The sequence below is a fragment of the Podarcis melisellensis genome, assembly GCF_964234715.1.
Source record: "Podarcis melisellensis genome assembly, chromosome: 10".
NCBI lineage: Eukaryota > Metazoa > Chordata > Lepidosauria > Squamata > Lacertidae > Podarcis > Podarcis melisellensis.
The window spans coordinates 3,093,879-3,120,058 of record NC_138542.1 but is presented as its reverse complement, the minus strand read 5'-3'; the positions used below and the strand labels follow the sequence as shown (position 1 = coordinate 3,120,058).

At 43.9% G+C, this 26,180-nt stretch overlaps 1 protein-coding gene across 2 annotated transcripts in view; it reads left to right on the top strand.

The window, feature by feature from the left end:
- Positions 1 to 26,180, top strand: part of GRM3 (glutamate metabotropic receptor 3) — a 138,434-nt gene that overhangs the window by 83,399 nt on the left and 28,855 nt on the right. For both annotated transcript variants that reach the window (XM_081927664.1, XM_081927663.1), the window contains exon 2: positions 22,183 to 22,789. In XM_081927664.1, coding sequence (XP_081783790.1) covers positions 22,292 to 22,789 — 498 coding nt within the window. In that variant the 5' untranslated portion in view covers positions 22,183 to 22,291. The remainder of the gene's footprint in view (positions 1 to 22,182; positions 22,790 to 26,180) is intronic.

The window sequence follows — 26,180 nt, the reverse complement described above, 5'->3', positions numbered from 1 at the left end:
TGAGCTTTCCCTATCACAGCACACTGGGTGAAGTAGAGTGGGGGGGGGGAAGCCTCCCAGGGAGGGAGCCTGACGGTGGGACACTGAGGAGCAGTCAGCAGAAGGGACGAGCTGAGAGCTGATAGAAGCAGGAGACCTGAGGGATCAAGGGACATCAGGAGAAGGAGGGCCTTCCAGGACAGGGTTAGAAGCCACCGTGTGCCCTCAGACAGTCCCCGTCCTGCTGGCTCTCCTCCGCCCCTCGCTCTCCCCTCAAGAAGCAACGCACCAAAAAAGCCCAGAGAAGGAGGAGGCCACCCTCTCAACGCAGCCTTCATCTGCTTAGGAGGGACCCAGAGTGAAAGTCTAGAGGGGAGAGGACGTACCTAGAGCTTAGTTTCAACAACGCCTGCCTCCGTTGAGTTTAAGATGAACCAGGGATGTTGCTGTGTTGTTGTTTTCTGCTCATAAAAGGCTAATTGCATTGCGTGTCTTCTGTGTGCGTACCTGCCCACACATTCTGTGTGGATGACCTGGCTCATTGACAGCTCCTTGGCACTTACATAGCGTATATCTGAAAGTGCACACTGAGGTTATCTTTGTGAAGGAAATGTAATGTAATGTCTGAAATTGTCACTAAAGATATATATTTTGATTTTACACAATAGGCTTTGACAGCACAGATTATGATATTGGGTCAAATGCCAGGAAAGAGAGAGATGTTGTTTGGGCTGAAATAGCATTAAAGCAATCGTGCTTATTGGTGGAAGGATGGCTTTTATAGTTAAGGAGCTTCTTGGTGACCAAAGCAATGCTTTTCAGCCAGCCTCGATTAACACAGCTGTTCCCTCTTTCCCCTTATGGGCTGGACTTCACATCTTTGGCATAAATGAGAACTTCCCCTCTGATTTGTAACACTTGGTTTCATTCTAATTTAGTTTGAGCCCAGATCATTTATCTTAATTAGTTTAATTTGTTTAATCTGGTTAATTGGGTAAATTCATTTACTTTATTTAATTTGACTGCATGCAGAAGCCAGTAAAAGCAACAAAAATCAATGAAGGAAAAGGCAGGCATTGCAAATACCTGTGCATTTCTGTGGTCATAAGCAACTTTGCAGAACAATCCAAAGGGAGAAGGTGACCCATAGTTTCATGAACATCTAGACATCAGCTTCACCATAAACCTGGGTGTAAAACAGAAATGATAAAAGAAGCGCCTGTTATTACAAAACTTCCACATTTTGAGATAAGTTATACACAACTGAGCGCCGCCCCGCCCCCCCCCCCGATGATATTGTGAGTGGTTTTTGTTTCTAATGTCTTCTGTGTTTTCCCATGCAACCCCACCCAGACAATAATATTTGAGGGGCAGGAATTCCAAAGAGGAGGTCCACAATGCCCCATGGCCTCCTGATCAGATGGCACCTGTAGGAAGTTCTCACCTGCAGAGTGCAGGGATCAACTGGGTATAGGAGGGGGGGAGAGAATCTTTGCACGATGTCAGGGACTGGCAGGGAAGGGGGCTGGAGTCAGACTTAGGAGAGAGAGACCATAGTTTGTGGGGAACTGTACCAGCCAGGAGGAAAAACTCAGAGGCAGAGGAAGCTTCAGAGCCGGAGGAAGAGGCAGGCCAAGCCACTTTGAGACTGCTTGGGAGAGACCCAGGGGAGATGTAGCCTTCGTTGGGCCTGGGAAGGCAGGGTCTTCAGTCCTCACACCTGCCCCCTCAGGGCAAGGCCTGCAGAGAAGGGTTGCTGGAACCACTTGGCCAGAGTGCTTCTGTTTCACTTTGAATAAAGAGTTAACTTTTCTGACTTCAGGAGAACTGCTGACCGATGGCTGACTTGAGCTCTGACACTTACAGTGTAATCACAATCACACTGACTTAGAAGCCCCATAGACATCAGTGGGATTCCTTCTGAGAATACAAATACTGACTCAACACACAATGCCACCTTTCAGATTATCCAGGGAAATAGTCTTAATTACATCATAATGGCTAACTAAGTGTTAGCTTGTGCACCCTAGTTCCATTTATTTCACTGAGGCCACACAAGTGTCAAAGGTCATTAAAGCAACAATCAGGTTATCCCTTCCATCTAAAATATCCCAAACAAACCGTGGCTGCTGCCTCTCTGCTTATGAATGATTGGTTTTATCTGCATTCACAATGTGCCATTTGCTCTCTATCCAAACAGAGATAATAGATATATAGCAGAATAATGATCAGTGAGTGGTGACTATGTGATTATTCCATTCTCTCTGCCAGCCTTCATCCATCTCTGGCTACAAAGAAGCAGCATTTGTGTTGAGCCTTGCATATAAATGTGCAACCTATCACACATGCAATATATGTTTTCCATGTTTCAATCCAGAATAATATTTGAGGTGAGGGAGGGGATGAATCCCACCAGATAATACTTGTAGCTGAGTGCCCGTTTTAGAAAAAAAAGTGGGTGAGAAAAGAAGGTCTGGGTGTAGGATGTAGAAAATGAAGGTTTAAAACTGAGAGGAGTGTGTGAAGCCCCTCTCAGTGCACTGCCTTGCAGAATGCTCTAGAAAAAGCTCCACAGGCAAACCAAGTGTCTGCAAACCCACTTTCAGCTGAGCCAAGTGGGCATGACTAGGTCAAAATGGCCTCATGCACCAAACAGGGAGACTAGGCTTGTGGGCCAGAGGCTCCCCACCCCTGGTTTAAACTCAGGCTGCTTAAACTCAGGAAGCTTGTAAAATGTGGGTTGAACAAGGTAACTGTTAGGTGGATTTGTAGCTGGTTGGCTGACTGAACTCAAAGAGTATTCATTAATGGTTCCTCGTCATCCTGGAAAAAAGTGACAAGTGGGGTGCCACAGGGTTCTGTCTTGGGTCTGTTGTTGCTCAACATCTTTATGAATGACTTGCATGAAGGAATTGGAAGGATGCTCATCAAATTTGCAGATGATACCAAACTGGGAGGGGTAGCTAATGCCACAGAAGATAGATTCAGAATCCAAAATGACCTTAACAGATTGGAGAACTGGGCACAAGCTAACAAAATGAATTTCAGTAGGGACAAGTGTAAGGTTCTGCATTTAGACAGGAAGAATCAGATGGGGGACACCTGACTTGCCAGTAGTACATGTGAAAAGGATCTCCGGGTTTTGGAGACCACAAGCTTAAATGAGTCAACAGTGTGATGCAGCAGCAAAAAATGCTAATGCTATTCCGGGCTGCTTCAATAGAAGTCTAGTGTCTAGATCAAGGGAAGTCATAGTACCACTCTATTCTGCCTTGGTCAGACCACACTTGGAATACTGTGTCCACTTATGGACACCACCATTTTAGAAGGATGTTGACAAGCTGGAAGATGTGCCGAGGAGGATAACCAAGATGATAAATGTCTGGAAACCAAGCCTTATGAGGAGCTGGTTATGTTTATCCTGGAAAAGAGGAGACTGGGAGTAGATATGATAGCCATCTTCACGTATCTTAAGGGCTGTCACATGGAGGAGGGAGCATGCATGTTTTATCCTCCTCTGGAGGGTAGGACTCGAACCAACAGTTTCAAGTTGCTAGAAAGGAGATTCCAACTAAACATTCGGAAAAACTTTCTGACAGTAAGAGCTGTTCAGCAGTGGAACAGACTCCCTCAAGATGTGGTAGAATTTCCTTCTTTACAGGTTTTTAAGCAGAGGTTGGATGGTCAAATTGCTATCTCTAAGTCTTATCTACCTCACAGGATTGCTGTAGAACAAAAGCACTGCCTTAAACCCCTTGAAGCTCTGATATAAATATCCAAAAACCTCAGTACAATCAAGAATTAATCACCCATTTTTGTCATATCAAAATCTTGTAGAATTGATTTTACAGTAGCATCAAACCATAAAATTATTTCATAAACAAAATTGTCATAGTTTGTATATCTCTCACACACACTGGGCAATGTTCCCTCACACACTTTCACACAGGAAAAACAAGTAACTTGCTTCAAAATAGTGCAAAATCACAATGCGGATTCTTGTTTCATGAAACCTTTGCTTTTCACAAAAATGGACACAGACACACACTCTGTAGTGGCTGGGAAGAAGGTGAAACAGGAGATAAAATGTTCACCATGCAGAATCCACATTCCTTTCCCATCTGCAAATTGCCTCCTTTGAAATGGTTTAGAAATGTACCCAAAGCCAGTTATCAGTAACTGAAACAACAACACAATGAACAGCCAATATATCTCCACACCCAGCCCTACTGCTGCGCAAGAAAGTGCTTGCCAAGAGAAATAGATAGATTGTGCTGTACATCTGTAGTGCAAAAGGCAATGTTTGTTTTTTGATGGGTGGCTCACCTTTCTGCAGGAACTTTGATTCTGCCCAAAGAAGATTTTTTTATCCTGAAAATCAAACCACTAAAAAAATCACGTCACTGTTCCAAAGTTTTTCATTTTGTTAATATAACCTAACTCTGACTTCTGTAGAGTGAACAGGCAATAACATGCAAGCGGAAACAACAGCCAGTTCTGTAAACTGGAAAAACTGGAGAAGAGCGAGAGCTCAATAGCAGAGCAAATATTTTGTCTGCAGAAGGTCCTGGGTTCCATCACTGCCATCTTCAGGGGAAATAATCTTTCTTGAAACTCTGAGGAGTAGCCCTTTTGGGCCACCAACCTTGTGGGTCTGTTGGCACACTTGAAATTTTCAAAAAGATTTGTGGGTGCTAGCACAAAATCATACCCTCCAAGTGTCCTGATTTTCCAGGGACACTCCTGGAATTACAGAAGCCATCCCGGTTTCTGATTTGATCCCAGAATTCCTTTTTCCTCCCTGCCACATCTCAGAGAATATAGTGGTACCTCGGGTTAAGAACTTAATCCGTTCCGGAGGTCTGTTCTTAATCTGAAACTGTTCTTAACCTGAAGCACCACTTTAGCTAATGGGGCCTCCTGCTACTGCTGCGCCGCTGGAGCACAATTTCTGTTCTCATCCTGAAGCAAAGTTCTTAACCTGAAGCACTATTTCTGGGTTAGCAGAGTCTGTAACCTGAAGTGTCTGTAACCCAAGGTACCACTGTAATTAAAAGTGGTGTGTGTGTTGGTGAAAAAGTCCTGTTTATACTGACAATAAAATACCTGTACTAAATGAAGTAAATAGTGAAGCTGACATATGAAACCCTTCCTATAATTTTGAAGGAAAATGTCACCAATCCACTTTAAATTCTTTAATTGCAATGCTTCAGCAGTCAGCCATTTCTTAGGAAGCACAGTGTGTTGATTCCTTTATTGTAAATGGAGCCTTACACTGCAAGGCTTTGCATGTCTACTCAGAAGTAAGTCCCACTGTAATCAATGGAGCATACTCCCAGGTAACTAGGTAAAGACTGAGCAGGCTTACACTGCAATCCTAAGCATTTCTACTCAGAAGTAAGTCCCACTGAGTTTTAGATGACATCTGAAGGCAGCTCTGTATCGGGAAGTTTTTAATGTTTGATGTTTTGTTATGTTTCAATATATGCTTTAAGCTACCCAGAGTGGTTGGGGAAATCCAGCCAGATGGGTAGGATATACCGTAATTATCATCATCATCATCACTAAAACTAGATCTTCTGTTGCTTTTGCTAACTTACACCAAAAGCCTACAAATGTATCTTCATGAAATAATCCTACCTGATTATTGCTGCAACATTATGTTATGCTACGCTCTTCTCTTGCTGAGTAGAAAGCTAAACTGCATGAATATCCCATGATGGGAAAACTAACCAATTACATTAGATTAAAAGAAGGAAGGCAGAATCATAATAGACCGTTCTGAAATTGGAAACCATTTATTGGCTTCTGGCAAAGTAAGGCAGGCCATTCAAAAGATGTACATCATTTGCTTAATATGCCGTAAAACAGATTTTGTTTATTTGATTAATTGAATTAAGATATGGTGATTTTGTTTCTTTGGCAGTGATTCTTTATTTGATAGGGTTGAATTTTACGTTAGCTCAGTGATCAAACTATGGGGTGGGGGGTGGGAGTAAGGGTTTCCACCTGTTTTTAAAAACATATTTTCTGTTTCCTCCTTCACCAATGACTTCCACAGTTACACATGCTATGCACCCAATCACATGATACATAGCAAAATGGGTGGCATTAAAATGTGATTTACACTGGAATGAATTATGGCATCACTACATTTCTGTGAATGGAATCAGATGCCACGTCCTTAAAAACTGAGACAAGGTGTGGTGACATGACTGGGTATGTGGGTACAATGCTTTTTCCTTCTGGAGGCAGAACATCCAAAAGGAGGCTGTTTTTCATTGTGCAGGGTGGAATTTTAGTTCAGGCCCAGTTCAAACCAATTCTTTCCTATCTGCTTTTCTCACCTTCATTTCTAGGTCCCGGGCAAGAAGCAGGCAGTATCTGAATTTTCAAATTCCATAGCACTTAAGAGCAGGTCCTCTGCTTTCAAACAAACAAAGGGATAGGTGAAGAAACTTAATGCAAAATTTGCTGCCAACAGGAACATACATGCAATGCTTGCTGGGGGAAGCAAGGTGCTTTAAACATGTGGTTTCTGCACCCCTCTTGTCTGTCTGTTGGATTTATGGTTTCCCTGGACAAGGCTCGCTTTGGATCTAAACTGCCAGCTGTGATGGAGGCTTGTTAAATAACTTCCAAATATAAGAAGTATTGTTGACGGGTGGGGGGTGTCCTTTATTCTTGTTTCCCATATTTTAAAGTTGCGAAAGTATTATTGGAGGCAGGTAGAAAACACTTATATCTACCGTAATTTGATTTCCTGATCATCCTGAAATCTCTACTCCAGGCTGCTTTTTAGTACAACATAAAGTGAGCAAACGAGCAACACATGGACATGAATCTCCCAACTCAATTTATTTTAACTACCTACAACGTTGTGCTAGCCAAGCAAGGAAATAAATAGAGGACATTTAAATCTGTGTCTGTTGGGTTTATTTACGTGTTGATGCCCTTACTTCGCATGAATGAGTCCTGAGTTCTAAATGTTCTCTGCTTTGGGAGAATGAGCATTCAGACTTCGTTAACTGCCAGGCAGAGAATTCAGCAAAAACCCAGGAAAATCAGTCATGCCAGCAGGCACAGACCTTGGAGCAGAACTCCATAGGCCTTGCTCTGCAGGAAGGACCCCAAACACAGCAATCTGTTTTTCCAGGCAGGAAATAACAGCATATTCGTGTGCATGCCCAAAACTGGATTCTGCACATGGTGGCAGATGGATAGGACTGTGTGGCTCTGGAGTGGGAATCGTAATGTGCAAAAATCACAATGGTCCTGAGAATCCGCTCTGATCATATGTGGAAAGGGAAGTGTGGTCTTCATTCAAATGAGCCCAGTAAATGTGTTAAAGGGAATAAAATGCTGAACAGTTTTCTGGTGAGTGTGATGGGCTATATGGGAGTAAACAAATTGTCCGTCTATCATGGATACTTTAGCAAAGTTTCCTGCATTGCAGACTAGGTGACCCTTGGGGTGCCTTCCAGCTCTGCAATTCTATAATTCTATGAAGCTAGCTCCAGATAAGATGGAGGTGCTGATTGTCTTCTTAAGAGGTGATTATTTGATTGCTCCATGGATGGCTCCCTTTCAAGGACAAGGACAAGATCTAACACAGAGAGGTGGTGTGAAATAAGCAAGAGGATTTCTTTTTCTAAAGGAAGCCCAGGTTGACCTCACCCAGAACAGCCTTAGCATCAGAGAAGATTTAAATAATCCTACACAGTTCCACTAGGGACGCAGGTGGCGCTGTGGGTAAAACCTCAGTGCCTAGGATTTGCCGATCGTATGGTCGGCGGTTCGAATCCCCGCGGCGGGGTGAGCTCCCGTCGTTCGGTCCCAGCTCCTGCCCACCTAGCAGTTTGAAAGCACCCCTAAGTGCAAGTAGATAAATAGGTACCGCTTTATAGCGGGAAGGTAAACGGTGTTTCTGTGTGCTGCGCTGGTGCTGGCTCGACAGAGCAGCTTTATCACGCTGGCCATATGACCCGGAAGTGTCTTCGGACAGCGCTGGCTCCCAGCCTCTTAAGCGAGATGAGCATGCAACCCCATAGTCAGTCACGACTGGCCCGTACGGGCAGGGGTACCTTTACCTTTACCTTTACCTTTACACAGTTCCACTGCAATATTCAGGCTTAATCCCTGTTCTGTAGTTCTTGAGATATACGGTGAATATGAATGTATGCTTTCACCACTTTACATGTCTTATGGCCACTGCAGGGTCAGCTGTTGCTAAGAGCCTGTTGTATTTCTTTAAGTATATTCAAGCTCGAGGTGGAGATCAATGATTTTAAATTAGGAAGTTAAAGCATACTTGAACTAGACAAGTGTTGGTCAGTGAGAGAGAGATCACAGTAAAATCTTTTTCAACTCCTCGTGGATTAGTCCCCAGAATCCTTTAACCGCATCGCAGGTCCACCAAATGTGAAAAAAGGTTCCCACCTTATCTCTACATCTCCAACATATGTTATCGGCATTCCTGTACATCTTACTTAGCTTTGCCGGAGTTAGATACCAGCGATGCACCATTTTATCTAAATTTTCTCGAAGAGTTGCACAGGCCGTGAACTTCATGCCCTTTTTCCACAATGTCTGCCATCTGTTATAGTCCACCTTATGCCCGAGATCTTTTTCCCATTTAACCATCGCTCCTTTCATCGTATCCTTTTTAGTGTCCCATTCCAGTAATTGCTTTGAAGTATAATTTCTCTAAAACCCCTGAGACGTTTCTTCTGGGTATGATTGGGGAGGAAATAAAAAATGTAGACCAAACCTTTGTCCAATATGCCACGGTAGCGGCGAGGATCTTAATAGCACAGAAGTGGAAGTCTCCCGAAATGCCCTCGATTAAAGATTGGCAAGTAAAATTGTTTCAATATATAGAATTAGCGAGTCTAACACAGAAAATTAGACACCAGAATATGGCTAAACTAAAAAGTGAGTGGAATAAATTTATATATTATATTGAGATTAACATGGGAATTAATAATATATCAGCAGACAGTAGTCAATACTTACGATGTGTATAGTGATTGTCAGATCTACTGCGGAGGTTGTCTAAGATTATGTAACCCAAAATTGAAATGGATGGAAGTGTTGTTTTTGTTTCTTGTTTTTTTTCTTTTTTTTCTTTACTTTGTTTTTTTTCTATATTTCTTTTCTTTCTTTCTTTTTTCTTTTTCCTCGTGTGTTGCGTCTGACGCACTGCGTTTTTTCTTTTATTTGTGTCTATGTATTTGTATTTGTATACTCATTTCTTATGGATGTAAGTTTTTATAGAGATTGCCTAATAAAACTGAATATTAAAAAAAAAAAGAGAGAGAGAGAGAGAGAGATCACAGTAGTTTGGTGTTCTTTAAAAGAAAGGGGAAGGGAGACTGAAAAGACAGCCCAGGCCATTAGTTCATGCTTGTCATCAGCACCGAAGCACAGCTAACATTCTGCATCATGGCTTTCCTGAAGTTAAATGTAAGAAACAAGGCAGCTTAATCTTCCACACCTAGCAGATGCATTGACTTTCACCGATGGCTTGTTCACACTGGCCTTCCATTGCCCACTGCTTGCCTTGGCCATCTTTCTAACAAGTTTTACAATACTGTGAAGGGGGCCATACATAGACACAAAATTCAATCTTGCCCCTGCTCAGTCCAGAGCAATTACATAGGGAGCCTTAAAACACAAGCACACTAATAATAATAATAATAATAATAATAATAATAATAATAATAATAATATTTCATGAAAATAGATTGATGGATCTGTTGAGCCCAATAGCTCTAATGGTGTTAACCTAGCCTTTCCTCCTATCCCTTCGACACCATATAGACCATATTTACTATAATTTTAATGAACTGTCAAGACTTCTTCAGCATCTTGATGATCCATGTGAGCTGAGTGACCTTGGCATCTTTACAAGAAACATTCCCCCGCTCCCCACAAACAACTAGACCACAAAATGTGTCGGTTCACCCTCAGCCCCCTAATTATGGCAGGATATGAAGCAAACATTGTATCTGTGCCCATTAGCTGTGTTAGAAAGAGAGCAAAATGTGGAGAGACGTGCAACCCTAGGGCAATGTTATTTGTGGCTGGAAGGAGAAAGCCAATCAATTTCAACAAATCAGAGTTTTCAAAGGGAAGCAGAGCAAACTATCTATAAAAAGAGCAAATGTTAGAAGTTCTGATTGTTTGCTGCATCATGTATAATAACAATTCTGGTGGGAAAGAAGGAATTATAATGAAGTCACAGACCTCCTGTAGCTGCAAAGCCTTGGCTACAATATATAGGAAATGTTTATGAAGCCAACTCTGTAATGCCGTCCCTTGATCCCTCCAACGTCAGTTCTTCCCATTAAAAGACCTGGGCGCAGCCATGGATCAGATGCAGGGTCTGAACACATCCTTTTAAACCTGGTGATGGCTCATAATTCTTCACCAGGAACCAGCCCTGGCACAATTCGAGAATACGTGTGGCCCTTGGAAGACACTGTTGCTGAACATTCACATTGTTACTATACCAATAGTGTGTGAAAACTGCTTCTTCCTGCTGGCCAATGTCACACGTCTAACATTCTTGGGCCCCCCAGCATTATTCAATGACTGAGTGTGCTTTGATTTATAAGGCACAGTGAGAAGCAGCTGTGAACATAGAAACATAAGAAGTTGACTTATGCAGATCACTGAAGAGCTGGGTTCTACATTTTTATCTGTCTAAGGCATACATCAGAACATTGTTCAGACTGAGTGGGATCCCAAGCTCAGAAAACAATTTTATATTCCACAAGAGTCAAACAGTGACAACTAATGGTCATTTGGAAGGGAGCAAGGAGGAATATTACAGAATAATAACTTTTCCTTTTTGTACTTGTTAATATATTTAAGTTTCCACATTTGTGTATTATAGTAAAAATATGGTTTGTTGGCCACTTCTCCTCTCTTCTGTTTTGCAGTTTGAATAAAACCCCAAGGGAAACCTGTATCAGCCCAAGCCACAATTCTTGTGTAATACAAATTAAGCAAACCATTTTTCCTTGAAAGACTGACCTCCATGCATGCGGTGGAAGCATCTGCTGGGGGAAAATCCACATCCATAGAGCTCTATATGCACAGGTTTCCCCTCTGCAGATGTTCATCCCTAATGTGGGGAAAGAAACCTGTGCTACCTTGGAGAAAGTGCCACATGGATGGTCCTGTTGCCCCTTAACTATGTGAAGGTGTGCTTGAAATCAACTTAATTCTGTAGGCATGTTCAGGCACTCCTCTGAGCACACAAACACTCAAAGTGTGCACAAGGACAGGGGCACACAAAGGACTGCCCCAACATTGTTGCACCTATGGTGCCCCCCTCCAGGGCCTGACCTGTGATACACAGGGAATGTCTGTGGGGGGTTTCTACTCATGTTCTCTTGAACTCAAGTAGTCTCCTTGCTTTATCAGGGCCTCCAGAGGAGGGTACTACACAACACACACAGCACAGGGAAGGTTAGGCACTGAGGGGGGAGCACAATGGGTGCAAGGATGTTGAGAGTGAGGCTGGTGTGTCTGCCCCAAGTCTCAACTAGACTTAGAGGGTTTGCGTGTTCATGAGGATGCTTTATGTCTGCACCAGAACTGGGTTGATTTTTTTACTCAAATATGCAACTAAACTAGGAGAACCGATTTGCTGATGAATTCACTGAAAGTTAAAATACTGGATCCTTGTGTATAATTTTAGAAGCCAAATATGCAAACATCAACAAAACCTTCTTCTTTTTTTGTAGCTACATAGTTTAATCGCAGATTTGTTAACAAAGGCTTTTGTTAACTTGAATTGGAGAGGAAAAATTCACTTGCTTGGGCTTAGCGACAGCCTTACTTTGGTTTTGAAACCATTTTTAGTTGGTGTGCTACTGTTACACGGAATTAAACTAAATTACCTGAAAATGAGTGATAGCTATAGTTCATTAAATTTTGAAAGCTGAAATCCCATACACACTTACCTGAACTCAATTGGGCTTCCTTCTGAGTAGATTTGCATAGTTATATTACCCTCAAAATAGTGTGTATATTAAGGTTTGATTACGTGCAAATTTATTTACAATTGGTTTAATTAAATTGGTCCTGAAGAAACTGTGAAACAGTAACAGAGACTTAAGAAGGCAGGAACTTTTCAAGTAATTGGCTGCCTTCAGAGAATAGGAACATCGCCTTTTTCACTTTGAAGTGCCTCTCCTGCCAGTTCCTATGGGTATGGAAGAAAAGGTCGCACTCTGCAGAGGAAATGGTTATTTAGTTTTACTTTCCCAATCATACCTTGGTTTTCCTGACAAACAGCTGATCTGAATAGTCTGTGAATATTTCAAGCATTCTCAATTTGAGTTTATAATTAAATAGAGAACGTATAGAGCTCCAAGAGTTTTCAGTTGGGCACTTGTGAATCTGTGGTTGGTAATCTAAATAAATCCTCCACATTCAGGGGCAGCAAGCCTCTGAATACCAGCTGCTGGGGAGCAAACAGTTGCCTTTGTGCCCTGCTAGGGGGTTTGTGTGGCAAGGTCCCAACCACCACCACCCCGGTTGAATAAAGACACATGACTCAAATATTTAAGGTTAATGGGCTAAAAAAAGGTCACAACTTTATTGGTTACAGATGATGAGCCATATTAGGCATTGGATCTAACTGGCTATATCGGACTCCAGTTCGTCTGCAGGGAGTCTGGGAAGCGTTAGCCACCAGTAGGGAGAGTCCTGCTGATGCACATCAACTAGGAGCTCCCCCAGGGGTCACCAATAGGTGTCGTGCCTTAGATCCTAACCTCCCCAGGCTTTGGACAGGGCCACACACCCCCGGAATCCTTTAACGGGGCAGGTGATGGTGCTACCTCCCCTCTTCTCTTCTCCAGAGAACAGTGACCAACCGGAGTCCAAAGCAAGGTCAAAAGAGATGAAAACCTTAAAGGGAGGGAGGGTGGGAAAACCAGAGCAGCTGGAAGCCCAAAAGAGAGAGATCTCCCGGCTGCGTCCTGCCTTTATGGGGCAGGCCACACCCCCAGACCAACCAGATTGGTCGGCCTGGCCAGTGATGCAGCCAGGAATCCCCCAGTCGTGCAGGGCTGGCCACCCCAGCCCCCGTGCACGTGGAGCAGTCGTGAGAGCCCACACCACCACCTCCTCCTTAAGGCGGAAGTGGACTTCCTAGAAGGGTCTGACTGGCTAATTTTGGAAATGGAATGCTGAACTAGATAGACACTTTCTTTTGAGCAATGATAATACAAATGGTGAACTTTTTTTAAAAAACTTCCAAGTAAAAAACTAAAGAAAATTATATGCATGGCTTTAAAAAGCAGAATTTGCATCACTATGATGCACTTAGGAACCTGCATCTGCCATGTTTTATCTGCTCTATCTTCCCTCAATTCTCCCTAGGTTGATTATTCTCTCTTTAGTGCTCAAGAAGCACTATCTCCAATCTCTTTTCCTCTAATCTACCCACTGATGGACCAATGATCATGAGAGCTGTAACCCTAGGTTGCCTGAAAATGAGTCAAGTGCCTTCGAGTTTTAAAGACCAATTACTTCAGCATGCATGAAGTGGGAGCATTCCTGGGAACCAAGGGAAGTGGGATTTATTTTTTAAATAGTTGTTGTGTCGACTCCGGGAGAACATTGACCTGACTGGTTATTATTTCCACTTGTATTTTGAAAACATGATGGTGATTGTAAATTCAGTGAGTAGATGTCTGTGATTGATTTAAGAAATTTCCCTTCAGCCTACTGCCAAGCTTAAAGAAAAATGCACCACGCAGAATTTGACCTGGACCATGTTGAGGTGGGGAGACAGGGCTGCTGTGACAAACTGAGAAGCTGCCTTTATCAGATGCTGTTGTCTCTGTCACAGAAAACATTCTAATGATTTATAGCCAAGGGCAGCTTTTGTTGCCAGCCAACTTCTGTGACATTAACAATTAAAACATACAAGCAAGCAAGCACGATTCGCAATCAATTATGCTTTATTAATGATTTTTTAACGCATGCCACAGTCCAGCAATCATCAGGCTGTTGCTCAACAGAGCTGTTGCCAAAAAAACCCCAAGTTAATCGAGCAGGGCAATTTGCAGCAGCTTCTGCTCACTTGCAAAACACTTGCTCCGTTAATTGTGATTTCATGCACCACTGACTCCCGTGGCCTAGAGGTAACATTCATGCGATGGAACAGTTGCGGCTCTGCAGTGTGCATGTGTATGGGTTAGCTTTAAGAGAGTCTGCTGAAGTTAATTGTCTAAAGCTCTATAGACAAGATTTGCAATCAGCTGACAAAACTTTACACTCTGCTCTGCTTAAAGTCGCAGTTGCGTCCCTGGGAGTAAGTCCCATTGAGATATGGAGGTGCACACATGAGCCCTGTTCCAGTAATGGTCTGACACAGTGCTTGCACGATCACCTTGTGGGGGGGGGGACAAGGGGAAGCCATGCTGTGTTGGGCCATTCTCAGATGCTGCACCCATAGCGGTCTGGCTCAAAGCCTGTATATTTTGTTTGAAGGGGGGAGGAATTAGGGCGTGAATGGAATCTACTCAAGGGTCATCTAGTCTACATCCCTGCCACAACACAAAAGTCATACTTTTGTCCCACCAGCAGTACATCTCATGCAGCTACTGTGTACCTGACCATCCCTGTTCATTTTCACCACACTGTTCCTGTCGGCTCCTTAGGATTGTATTGGGGAAAATTCATGATGATGCTCATGTGTCTCTGGGAGGATGTTTTTTCTGCAATGTCTAAATAGCCCATCTGCCTCTGCAGCCTTGCAACCAAGGATGGTCAGAGAAGCAATCATTTTGCTGCAAGAGAGTGGGGAGAAAGGCACTCTGCCTTTCCCAGGGGCAAAATGTAATTTGGCCTCCCTACGGAATCCTGGGAGATGAAACTGCCTTGGCAGAGCTGTAAGGAAACCTGGCAGATTCCAATATTGCTCTTTTAAAGGAGCTATGAATATGCAATGTTTCTTGGCCATGGAGCGAGCAAATTTCACAGGGAGCAGGGCTGCAGGGGGTAACACTGCAGATGTTCCTGAAACAGGGGACACAGAATGAACAAAATTAAGACACTAAAAAGTTAAATTAAACTGCTTAATATTTTTCATATAAAAGTGTTGGGGGTTGCTTTGGTCTTAAAAATGCAGGAAAACGGAAGAAATGAACAGAAATCTAAGTAGCGAGCGGAATGAGCCATTCAGTTGTTACAGTGGGACGTGCCTCCCCTTCAGGATCCCATTTGCTCTGTTCCCTTCCCCTGCTTCCCTTGTTTTTCTGCACCTGCCCCAGCCGTCAGTCAGCATTCCATGGCTACTGGGCATGCTCAGTACTTTGGGGCTATGTGTAGCCTTCAGTGCCCAGACATTAGAAACAGAGGGGATGGTGTAATGATAGAAATTTGGAAGCGATGTGCAAACCAGTGCTCTGTCTATTTTATTTAAAAGTAAAGGGAACCCTGACCGTTAGGTCCAGTCGTCACCGACTCTGGGGTTGCGGCACTCATCTCACTTTATTGGCCGAGGGAGCTGGCGTACAGCTTCTGGGTTATGTAGCCAGCATGACTAAGCCGCTTCTGGCGAACCAGAGCACCACACGGAAACACCGTTTACCTTCCCACCGGAGCGGTACCTATTTATTTACTTTCACTTTGACATGCTTTCGAACTGCTAGGTTGGCAGGAGCAGGGACTGAGCAACGGGAGCTCACCCCGTTGCGGGGATTCGAACCGCCGACCTTCTGATCAGCAAGCCCTAGGCTCTGTGGTTTAGACCACAGCGCCACCCACGTCCCATCCCTACTTTATTTAGGCTTTTTTAAAAATACAAAATGCATTCATGAGCTCCATATGATCTACTTTAAGTGGGTATAGTTTGATATTATGTAAGAAAAATAACCAAATCCCCCACTAGAAGTATAGGAAAGCTTATAAAAATGTTTTTGGTTTTGGTTTTTAAAGCCCATTAGAATTGGAGTCTTTCACAGGTCGGAAGTCCTGGAAGACACAGAAGTTCCAGGCAGCAGAATACACCCATTGAAATCAATGGGCAAAAAGAAATGAATACAATTCAAATAAATGGAAAATGAAACAGATTAAACTTTTAAAGTGAAAGGAAACAGATAAGTGAAATGAACTCTTTTGCATACATTTAAAATCTGGTCTCCAGAAAATGTACCACAATAGGCCACTGAAAGGATCTTTTGAGAAACTCTCTATGCTTTTTTCCTGGCCTTCCTGAAGATGCTAGCTTTTGTTTTATTTTTCATGGGGGAGCAATCAACTGTATGAAAAACTGCAGTCAAGCAATATTGCCATCTGATGGATGACTTGTTTTGAAAGGCTGTGAACCCATTTTTTAAAATAAAAAACCCTGATGATAAATAACATGATTTGCTCTGTTTGGATACACTAACATTTAATGTGCAGGAACCTGGTGTTGGCATTCATCTGTCTTGGAAGACAATGCCAGGCCATGGGTGGGCCTTTGGGGGAAATGCCACCAGAAACTGATGACACCCAACTCTATCTGTTGATGGATGGCCATCCTGACTCGGCCCCAGACACACTGACCAGATGTCTGGAAGCTGTGGCTGGATGGTTACGTGGGAGCCGGTTGAAGTTAAATCCTTCGAAGACAGAGGTCCTCTGGCTGGGGCGGGACGATATGGGATCGAGGGGGCAACTCCCATCTCTTGCGGGGGTGCAGTTAGTGCCAGCATCGTCCGTTAAGAGTTTGGGTGTAATCTTCGATACCACCCTCTCTATGGAGGCACAGATTACAGCTATAACAAAAGCGGCATTTTTTCATCTCCGCCAAGCTAAGCAGTTGGCCCCTTATCTCTCTCGCCCTGACCTAGCCACTGTGATCCACACGACGGTCACCTCCAGATTGGATTATTGTAACTCGCGCTACATGGGGCTGCCCTTGAGACTGACCCAGAAACTCCAGCGGGTGCAAAATGCCGCGGCGAGACTCCTTATGGGGTCTTCGCTGCAAGATCATATTCATCCGGTACTATACCAGCTGCACTGGCTCCCGGTGGAGTACAGGATCAGGTTTAAGGTGCTGGTTTAAACCTTTAAAGCCCTATACGGCCTAGGACCCTCGTACCTACGGGACCGCCTCTCCTGGTATGTCCCACAGAGGAACCTATGGTCTGCAAATAAAAACATCCCGAAGGTCCCAGGCCTCAGAGAGGTTAGGCTGGCCTCAACTAGAGCCAGGGCTTTTTCTGCTGTGGCTCCGATCTGGTGGAACGCTCTGTCACAAGAGACTAGGGCCCTGCAGGACTTGACATCTTTCCGCAGGGCCTGCAAGACAGAGTTGTTCCACCAGGCCTTTGGCCAGGGCACAGCCTGACTCCCTCCTCTGGCAACCTGCACAGAATTTTGCTTAATTGGTTGCCATCAATTTGATTTTAATTAATTTTTATAATGAAATATTTTTAGAATGTGTGATTATTTGACTGTTTGATTATTTGATTGTTGTTAGCCGCCCTGAGCCCGGCTTCGGCTGGGGAGGGCGGGATATAAATAAAATTTATTATTATTATTATTATTTAAACTGGGTTTGCGAATCAGGACCTTCACCAAACTTGACGCTGGAATTGCATTTTTCCTTTCATGCGCTTTCACATAAGAGCTATGGGTATGAACAAGTCAGCTAAGGGGCAGCATGTCGAAATACAGAAGGAATATCCTATTTTTGAATACTCGACCACTAGTCTTTTAAAAAAATAAAAATAAAAAATCTGCAGAGAGTAAAGTTGCTCATCAGGCTATGCTAAGCCAACTCCCCTCCCTTTGCCAATTCATTCACTGCATCAAAAACACGACAAACCTCCCACTTTCCACCATTCGTCCTCCACCTTATTCTGTATAACGGGGAGGCCTTTTCTCTGAGTCTTCTCACAAATGACCTGGGAATCTTGAATCGAGCTTGTCAGCTCCTTCTGCTGCACTGGTGTGATTTGACTTGAGCCTTTTATACTTCAGAGTCTGTCAAATCACTAATAATTAGATCCTGGGAGAGCAAGTCACACTGCAAATGGACAGAAATGGCTTCAGAACCACAGCTAAGACAATTTCTAGCCCTGATCAGGCGATCCCAGAAGCAATGCAAGGAAAGCAGCTGTTGAAATGTTGCAGACATCCATGCCTAGTTTCAAATGCTAGCATTCTGCAGTGGTGGTTGTGAGGATATGGGAAGAATAATTTTAATGACAAAAACTAGTTTTAATTTGTATGGCAAAATGAATATATTCAGATTTACGATTTGCATGATTAATTCCAACTAGAATTTTATTACCTTTGTACAAAATTTAGATTTAACTCCTCATTCCCTGTATATGTACATTCCTGTCTCTGAGGCACATTTTCTACAAAATAACTTTCACTGAACTCAGTGGATTTTTGTCTAAACAAACTAAACTTAAAGGAAACCTTCCCAGTTTCACACTTCCTGTTCCTTTTAGCGAATGGTGCCCCTTTATTGAAATACCAGAATTGAAGTTCGCCAGAAGCAGCTTAGTCATGCTGGCCACATGACCTGGAAGCTGTATGCCAGCTCCCTCGGCCAATAAGACGAGATGAGCGCCGCAACCCCAGAGTCGGTCACGACTGGACCTAATGGTCAGGGGTCCCTTTACCTTTACTATTTAAATACTAGATTGTGATCCATCAAAATTTAAGTCCTTTTCATTCCCACTGATTTCAGCAGCAGAATTAAACAAGACTATATATGACTTTTTAAAGAAAACATCAACAGAGCAGAACAGCATCAGGCTGCAAACAGAGAGTTCTTAACCTGCAGTCATTGCACAACTCTTGGTTTGCACCAGATTTGTCTAGAATGTAAGCCAAGTTATCTGCCCCCAAAATTGGGAAATAGCTTGCCTCATTTCTGAACTTGGGCTGTCCTTTGTCTCCACTGTAACCCCATTAGACATGTTAATACAGTTAAGTAGTGTATAAGTTTTGTTAAATAAAATAAAATAATAAGCCCCCAAATCCCTCCCACCCAACTAGTCACTGGGTGAAGGAACGAGGCAGGACTTTATGGTATATGTCAGTATACCACAAAGATGCAATATCCTGGTAGCCCTTGGGACATGTAGTTTCCCCAAGGGCAGCTGAAACCTTACATTTATTGAACTGCTCTACTCTGCTTCCTGGAACAAGAAGGAACCATGCAGTCTTGATTTTTTTTGCTGTAACTTCTGAAACCTCTGTGAGAAAAATCTTCACTTATTTGCAAAGCTAACTGTCTGTGATTTATTCTAGTCCAGGTATTTTTGTACGGAACATTTGCTGAAAGGTGGTTGAGGGTAGATGCAAATCTAACCAGGTTTTAATTTGCTTGGAGCAATCTCCATGTTGCTAAATCTGCTCTGAGAGACTAAGAATCTTTCTTCTAAACCTCACTCTCCAATCCAGTTGGGGGAGAAGGGGAGTGGGTGCTCCGCAGGTGAAGGGCGCTTAAATGTGAATTCTTCTCCAGTTGGAATTTAATTATGAAATATCCAGGGCTCTCAATACTCTTCCCTTTGTTGAGATGAGTCCTTGAAATTCATATCCAAACACCAGGGATATGTGTTTTGTTGGTATCTCTTATCCTTTGGAGACATCCTCTTTGCTAACCTTGGAGCTTGTGCACATGAAATAACAAAAGCAGATTGCCAGTGGTGAACAGTGAAGACACTTTTTTGCAGCACAGATATCACTTTTCATCCATGAAGGCAAAACTCTGGACTTCTTAGATGAGCTACAGTTGAGGCTGTTTGTCAATAGAAAAAGCGTCTTGATCATTTTACAGGAGTTCCTACCAATTTAAAGCCGGCAGATCCCCCTCCTTTGCCTCACAATCACATGGGTGGGAAGGTGAAGAAAGAGAAGAAAACTACAGCAACAAACAACCTTGTTTCTCCTTCTTTTGGTGTTAAATTTTAATTTTCTCTCCTTTAAATTTCTTAGCACTCTCTTTTAAATAATGCTAAGTGTTTCTAAATTATACATAGGCCTGCAAGTGCCATCATTATAAATTCTGCTTTAAGGAAAAAGGTAAGTACAGTCATGCATTATTAAAGTGCCCTATATAAATATTACCATACTTGATTTACTTTGAGGGCTAACACACCAATCTTGCAATTTAATGAAACAGGATCAAGGACAAAAAACAACAACCAGTGTTCCCCCCAATATACATACCTCACCCAGAATATATGGTGTGTGTAAGTGCTTAAGCTTGCTTCTGGCATGATCAGGGTCACAATCTACCAGACAGGGGTGCTATGCATCTAGCGGGGAGCTGGTATCAGCCCCACCAGAGTGGACAGAATGAGAAGCTGGATCCGGGGGAACCCAAGAGAACAAAAATGTGAGAATAGTCCTCCTGCTTGTGACCCAGGCTCAATCTCAACACAGAAATGTAAGAGTCCTACTGGAGCAGACAAAAGCCCTGTCTAGTCCAGCATTCTGTTTCCATAGAGACCAACCAAATGCCAATGATGATGATGCTTTTTCCAGAAAAGTGAAACTCAAAATGACTTTCCACCAGGGCATGAGCACAATAGCCCTCTCCCGCCAATTCCCTCCTATTCAGAGGTGTCCTGTCTCAGATATTAGAGGCACTAAATAGCCATCATGACTAATAACCACTTTTACCCTCCATGAATTTGTCCAGTCCCATTTTAAAGCCATCTAAGTCGCTGGCCACCACTAAATCTCCCAGGAGCAAATGCTGTCGTTCAACTGGGCACTATGTGCAGAAGTGCTTCCTTTTGTCTGTTCTTAATCAGGCATTCATCTTCACTGCCTGACCCTGGGTTCAAGTATTATGAGGAAAAAAAGAGCGAGTCTTCTCTCTGCCCCCTTTTCCCATATTATTTCTAGGTCCACAATATCGTTTTTGAGTTGCACATCCTGTTTCCCACAGCAGTCAGCCAAAGCAACTCTGGACAGTCAGTATTTTGCAGGGGAAAATATATGCACATGCCGGGAAATTCGAGGTTGCGCAATTAAAGCAGATGAAAGTGCTCTCTCACACATCTGACCGGATGTGATGCAAGTCAACTGCTCCCTAGTTCTCAGATAACCCTCCTTCCTCAGCTGATCTGTGCAGATCAGGGTGTGGGAGAGAGAGAGAGAGAGAGAGAGAGAGAGAGAGAGAGAGAGAGAGAGAGAGACCACCAGGCCCATACAGAGCTTGTCTGAGGTGCAGGGCAGAAGTCCCTGGTCAGCTGGGAGGCACGGGGCATTCTTGGCATGGCAGCATAAGCTGGCTTAGCCCTCTGAGGTCAACAGCAGGTGTACCTGGCTCTCCCTACCATCTGTACAGGCTGCCTACCACTGGCATGTTGATCAAAGTGCCCGGCCACACCCTGAGGATTGGGCAAATGTGGTTCTAGGCCCCAAAAAGGTTAGCCACCCCTAATTTCAGCAATATATGGTATCTATGTGGGGGTTTTCCTTGGAGGTGCATGGCTGAAGAGTATCTTTGGGCAAACTAGGGGGATTCTGAAGAGGAACAGGAGTAGGGTTTGTGACAAGGACAATGAACCTGCTCTTCCCTTGCCTACACTCATGTTTATGTGCCCAGGCAGAACAGTGAACCGGAAAGCCACTTACTTAGTTATGTAGCCAGGAAGGGTAAAGCAGGTGTCTTGATTGACAGCACACCAACATGTCGTTGACACTGTCAGAGCTGGCAACTCTGGTCAATGGTTAGTCAGTTTATATTGGTCCATGTGCATCACATTTGTACTGCCCAGTATTTGGGTGCAGGGGCCTTTTCTTTTTCCTGAGCTCTTCTTTTCCACAGCTGAATCTTCTTTGTGCTAACAGATCACTCTCACTGCATTGTGACATAAGGACAGAGGCCCATTTCATAAAATGCAAGAGCTTCACATGTATCACTGTGTGCACAATCGTCGCCTACACTCATCACATCACTGCCTGCCCCCATGTGCTTTTTTTGAGTGGGAAGAGTTATGTGAACTTGGCTATCTCTGCAAAGCCCTCGTGCCACATGTTCAGGAGCTGTGAGATGAAAGGTTTGGGTGCATGGTTACTCCTACACCACAGAAAATGTTTTCAGAGTCCTCTGAAACCTTAAAGACCAGCTCAGTATGTGTTCAGTGGGGGAAAGCCATCATGTTTCTTACTTTAGGCTTTTCTAACCATTTTTCATCTCTCTAGAGACTTGATGGAAGATCTGGCCGGCTTGCGCCTCCCTCGCCCATGGGATGGCATTTCAGATTGCCACACAATGCGCTGGAAGGAATGAAGGTCACTAGCACTCCTACAGATGCTTCTTAGAGCTGTCAGAACAGGACCAACAAAGATGTTTGCAAAGCTCCATGTGCTTGCGCTGGCTTTATTTTCCAAAGGAGGCTTCCTTTCTCTAGGTGACCACAACTTTATGAGGAAAGAAATTAAGATTGAAGGAGACCTGGTTTTGGGTGGTCTGTTCCCTATTAAGGAAAAGGGCAGTGGAGCAGAAGAATGTGGGAGAATCAATGAAGACCGAGGTATCCAGCGTTTGGAGGCAATGTTGTTTGCGATTGATGAGATCAACAGAGACAGCTCCTTGCTCCCAGGAATTAAGCTTGGAGTTCACATTTTGGACACTTGCTCCCGGGACACGTATGCATTAGAACAGTCCCTGGAGTTTGTCAGGGCTTCTTTGACTAAAGTGGATGAAGCCGAATATATGTGTCCTGATGGGTCGTACGCGATTCAAGAAAACATCCCACTACTCATTGCAGGAGTCATTGGAGGTTCTTACAGCAGCGTCTCCATACAGGTGAGATATCTTAACTCTTAAGAACAAGTTTTCCATCTCAATGTCCTTTTACCTACTCTACAGAATCCAATGGGAAAACACTCGTAAGCCGGGGAAGCTTACGTACTCGTACATGTCAGGGAAGAACCAGACATGTGGGTCATGCTACCCAGCTGAGGTTCCTCCCAAAAGGAGCTGGAAAGTGTAGCAGCTCCTGTCAGGCAGAGCCACCTGAATTACACTCAGCAGGCAGAAAAGGACGGCTGCATAACCAGGGCTGCAAAGGATGGGTGGTGTGTGGCTTTGGGTATAAAAGGGCAGAGAAACCACAGAGTGAAAGGGAGTTTGAAAGACTTGCTGATGAAGATTGGTGATCATCATTTGACCACAGAGGATAACCCTGAAGCATGATGTTCACTGGCAGGAGCAGGAGGTCATCTCCTTTCCTTCTCTAGCTTGATGCCAGAATTAGGACTAGTGAAGAGAGGGCATTCTCCTTCCAAAAGCCCAGGAATTGCCTTCACACTGCATGTGGTGGACCAAGCTGAGTTCAATTCTGCTATGGATGACTTTGACATAAGAATACTGAGTTCAATTTGGAAATGTCTTCTCTAGTCAAACTTGGATCAATGTGAGATGTTGTGTTTACCCTAACTCAGTAGTGGAGCACATGCTTGACATGCGCAGAGTCCTAAGTTCAACCCCTGGCATCTCCAGGCTCTCAGGCAGACTCTTGATTTAAAAAATCCTGCACTTGAGAACATGGTGAGCCACTGCCAATTAGCGTTGGCAATACTGGGGTAAGGATGGGCTAATGATCTGATTCAGTATGGGGTCACTTCAAATATTGGGGGGGGGGTCACCTCTGGCCTGGAGACCAAATGTCGTCCTCCTGGCCTCTCTATTTGGTCCTCTCTCCAAGAGACACCCCTCACTCGCTTGGCTCTTTGAGCTCTTTTGCCTGGCTGGAACGTGTCCTTGAACTGAGACGATGCTTGCCTGGTTCCCAGTTACTGTGGAAAGCAGCTCTTTCGTGTTTAAATTTGCCCTCATTCATTGAGTCTTAAACCAACACAGTTGTCTCCAGTTCTGTACCTGTACCTGCAGATACACTGTACCTGCAGGCCCTTCCCGCATAATCAGCTAGATGTAAACAGAGCCAAGGCTGGAAGGGAAAGAGGAACACTGCTGTCCCAGAGATGTCTTGAAATGGGACAATTCTGCTGGTGGAGAGGGCCACCAGCAAAGCAGAGTGGCAGCGAGCCATGGAGGTAGTGCCTGACAAGGAAGAATAAGGGTGCACTATGCTCCATTTCCCCTCACCCCACCCTACATAGGCTATTTGAGAAGACTCTCAAAGAAGGGCCCACTTCAGCTAGATCTTCAAGGTGGACTCTGTTTCCAGACAAAGGGAGGCTTGGGGAGAATAAGTTGCTCCTCTCCAAGAACGTCTGGGTGCTCTGGAGCTGTAAGCAGACTTTTGTTCTCAAAGAATTGTGAGTTTTGGACTCAGTCTAGGGGGCAGGACCTTGCAGTATGGAATAATGAAACTTACACATATACTGGTTTCTTCTTCTAGTGAAACTGGCATAAATCACTTGTGGGACTAATAGTGCCCACCTTAGAATCAAAGAAATGGCATTAAGGAATGTAGACCTTTGGGGTCATCTCATCTAGTTTCCACGGCTAACAGAAGGCTCAGAGCACTGTAGTACATTGTCCAGTTCCAAATGCGCAGGCTCTCCTTCATGACTTGAAATTATAAAGGTGTAACAAGTAATGCATTTTGTACCAGCTATATGTGTTTACAAGCTTCTGACTCAAGCAGACCTTCCTCCTGAGATCAATAGCAAACGGCCTCAGTGCTAGAATGCAGGATTAGGGTCCAGTTGAAAAGATTCTTTTCTGGGAAAGAAATAACAGCTGTGGATCTGAAAGTTTGCTCAAGCACTTGAAACTCAAACTGGGGACAAGGTGACAAAGAACTCAACTGGACAATGCACATAGTAGTAGTAGTAATACCACCCTGCCCATCTGGGGAACTCTATATGCACTCTATGTTCAGTAAGGTTGCCATTCTGTGACCTTTCAGCATAAAACCATGGTCACAACAAGTCAGGGAGACAGGGTTGATCTGTGCATGCACATTGCTCTGTAGAGCACACACTGAATAGGCAGGGACCTTCCTTGGACAGAGGAGAGGTGAGCAGACACCCTGCCTCCCATGATGCATGTAACATAGCATCTACATGGGTTACATGGAGGCGTGACTCTACATCACACACATATAAGGTGGGCAGAGAAAAATCTGCACCTGTGATTTCCTGGTGAGTAAATATCTCTTTGGGTCCAAAAATGGGTTTGCAGGCTCCACTGATCATCTGAACCTGTAGAGACTTATGTGTAGCATTTTGAAGTTCCAACCACAAGCTGATTTCAGGGCAACAGGCGTTGTGCATTGTAAGCTTAAGCCTACACGGTTTATTTTCAAACTGTACGGATGAAGGGGGTCACCTGACAGCACTGTGACATCAGGTGCCCACCTGTCAAATTGGCCTGTTGGGGTGGGAGAGATAAGGATCTGGACTTTTAGCCAGATCCAGATCCCCACCCCTGATTTAGATTATTTATATGCTATTCTTTGCATAAGCCACATTTTACTACAGTACAGTGGTCCAATAAAATTAAAAGAATACATAAAATCCATTTAAAAGCAACAACAACAATGCAACAAATCCCTAAATCACAATTACTAATAGGAGCAGCAGGAATGAATTCCTTTCTCTAATCAGGTCTGTCTCCTCCAGTAACCATAAAAGGTGTGTCCTAACCAGTCACCTAAAAATACGGAGAGTTGGGGCCAGATGCACCTCAGTGGAAGTTGCACATGCAGGCACCACCACTGATGTGTCCCTTTTAGTCACTATGCTACAATACATCTCTGCTCTAGTGGCATAGTCCTTCCACGTGTAAATATCTGTTGAACCTTTTAGATCTATTTGGGCTTTCAGTTCCCTCACATGTTTAGAATTGCCTGAGGGTGAGCATGGCCTTGCTGCCCAGCCCAGCTGCTCTACAGGATCCCAATGCCCAGACCCACCATTGCCCAAGCATTGAAGGGGGAACGTCTACAGAAGGGAGCCTGTTGTACTCAGGAAGCCGCTGCACATAATTTTGAACCCTGGCCATCCTGCATGTTCCTGCTGTGAGCATTGACCTTCCAGAATATGGAGGGTGGCAAAGCCTAGAATGGCAGCATGAGTGGGGCCACCCCCACGCGTGGGGGAGCACTGAATGCCCAAAGAGAGTTTAAGAGTCTTAAATATACACTCCTAAATTAGAAATCAATGGGCCAATGGGTGACAGAGTTGATGGGCATTAGAGCTGAAATCTCCTGGATTGGGCAATTCCC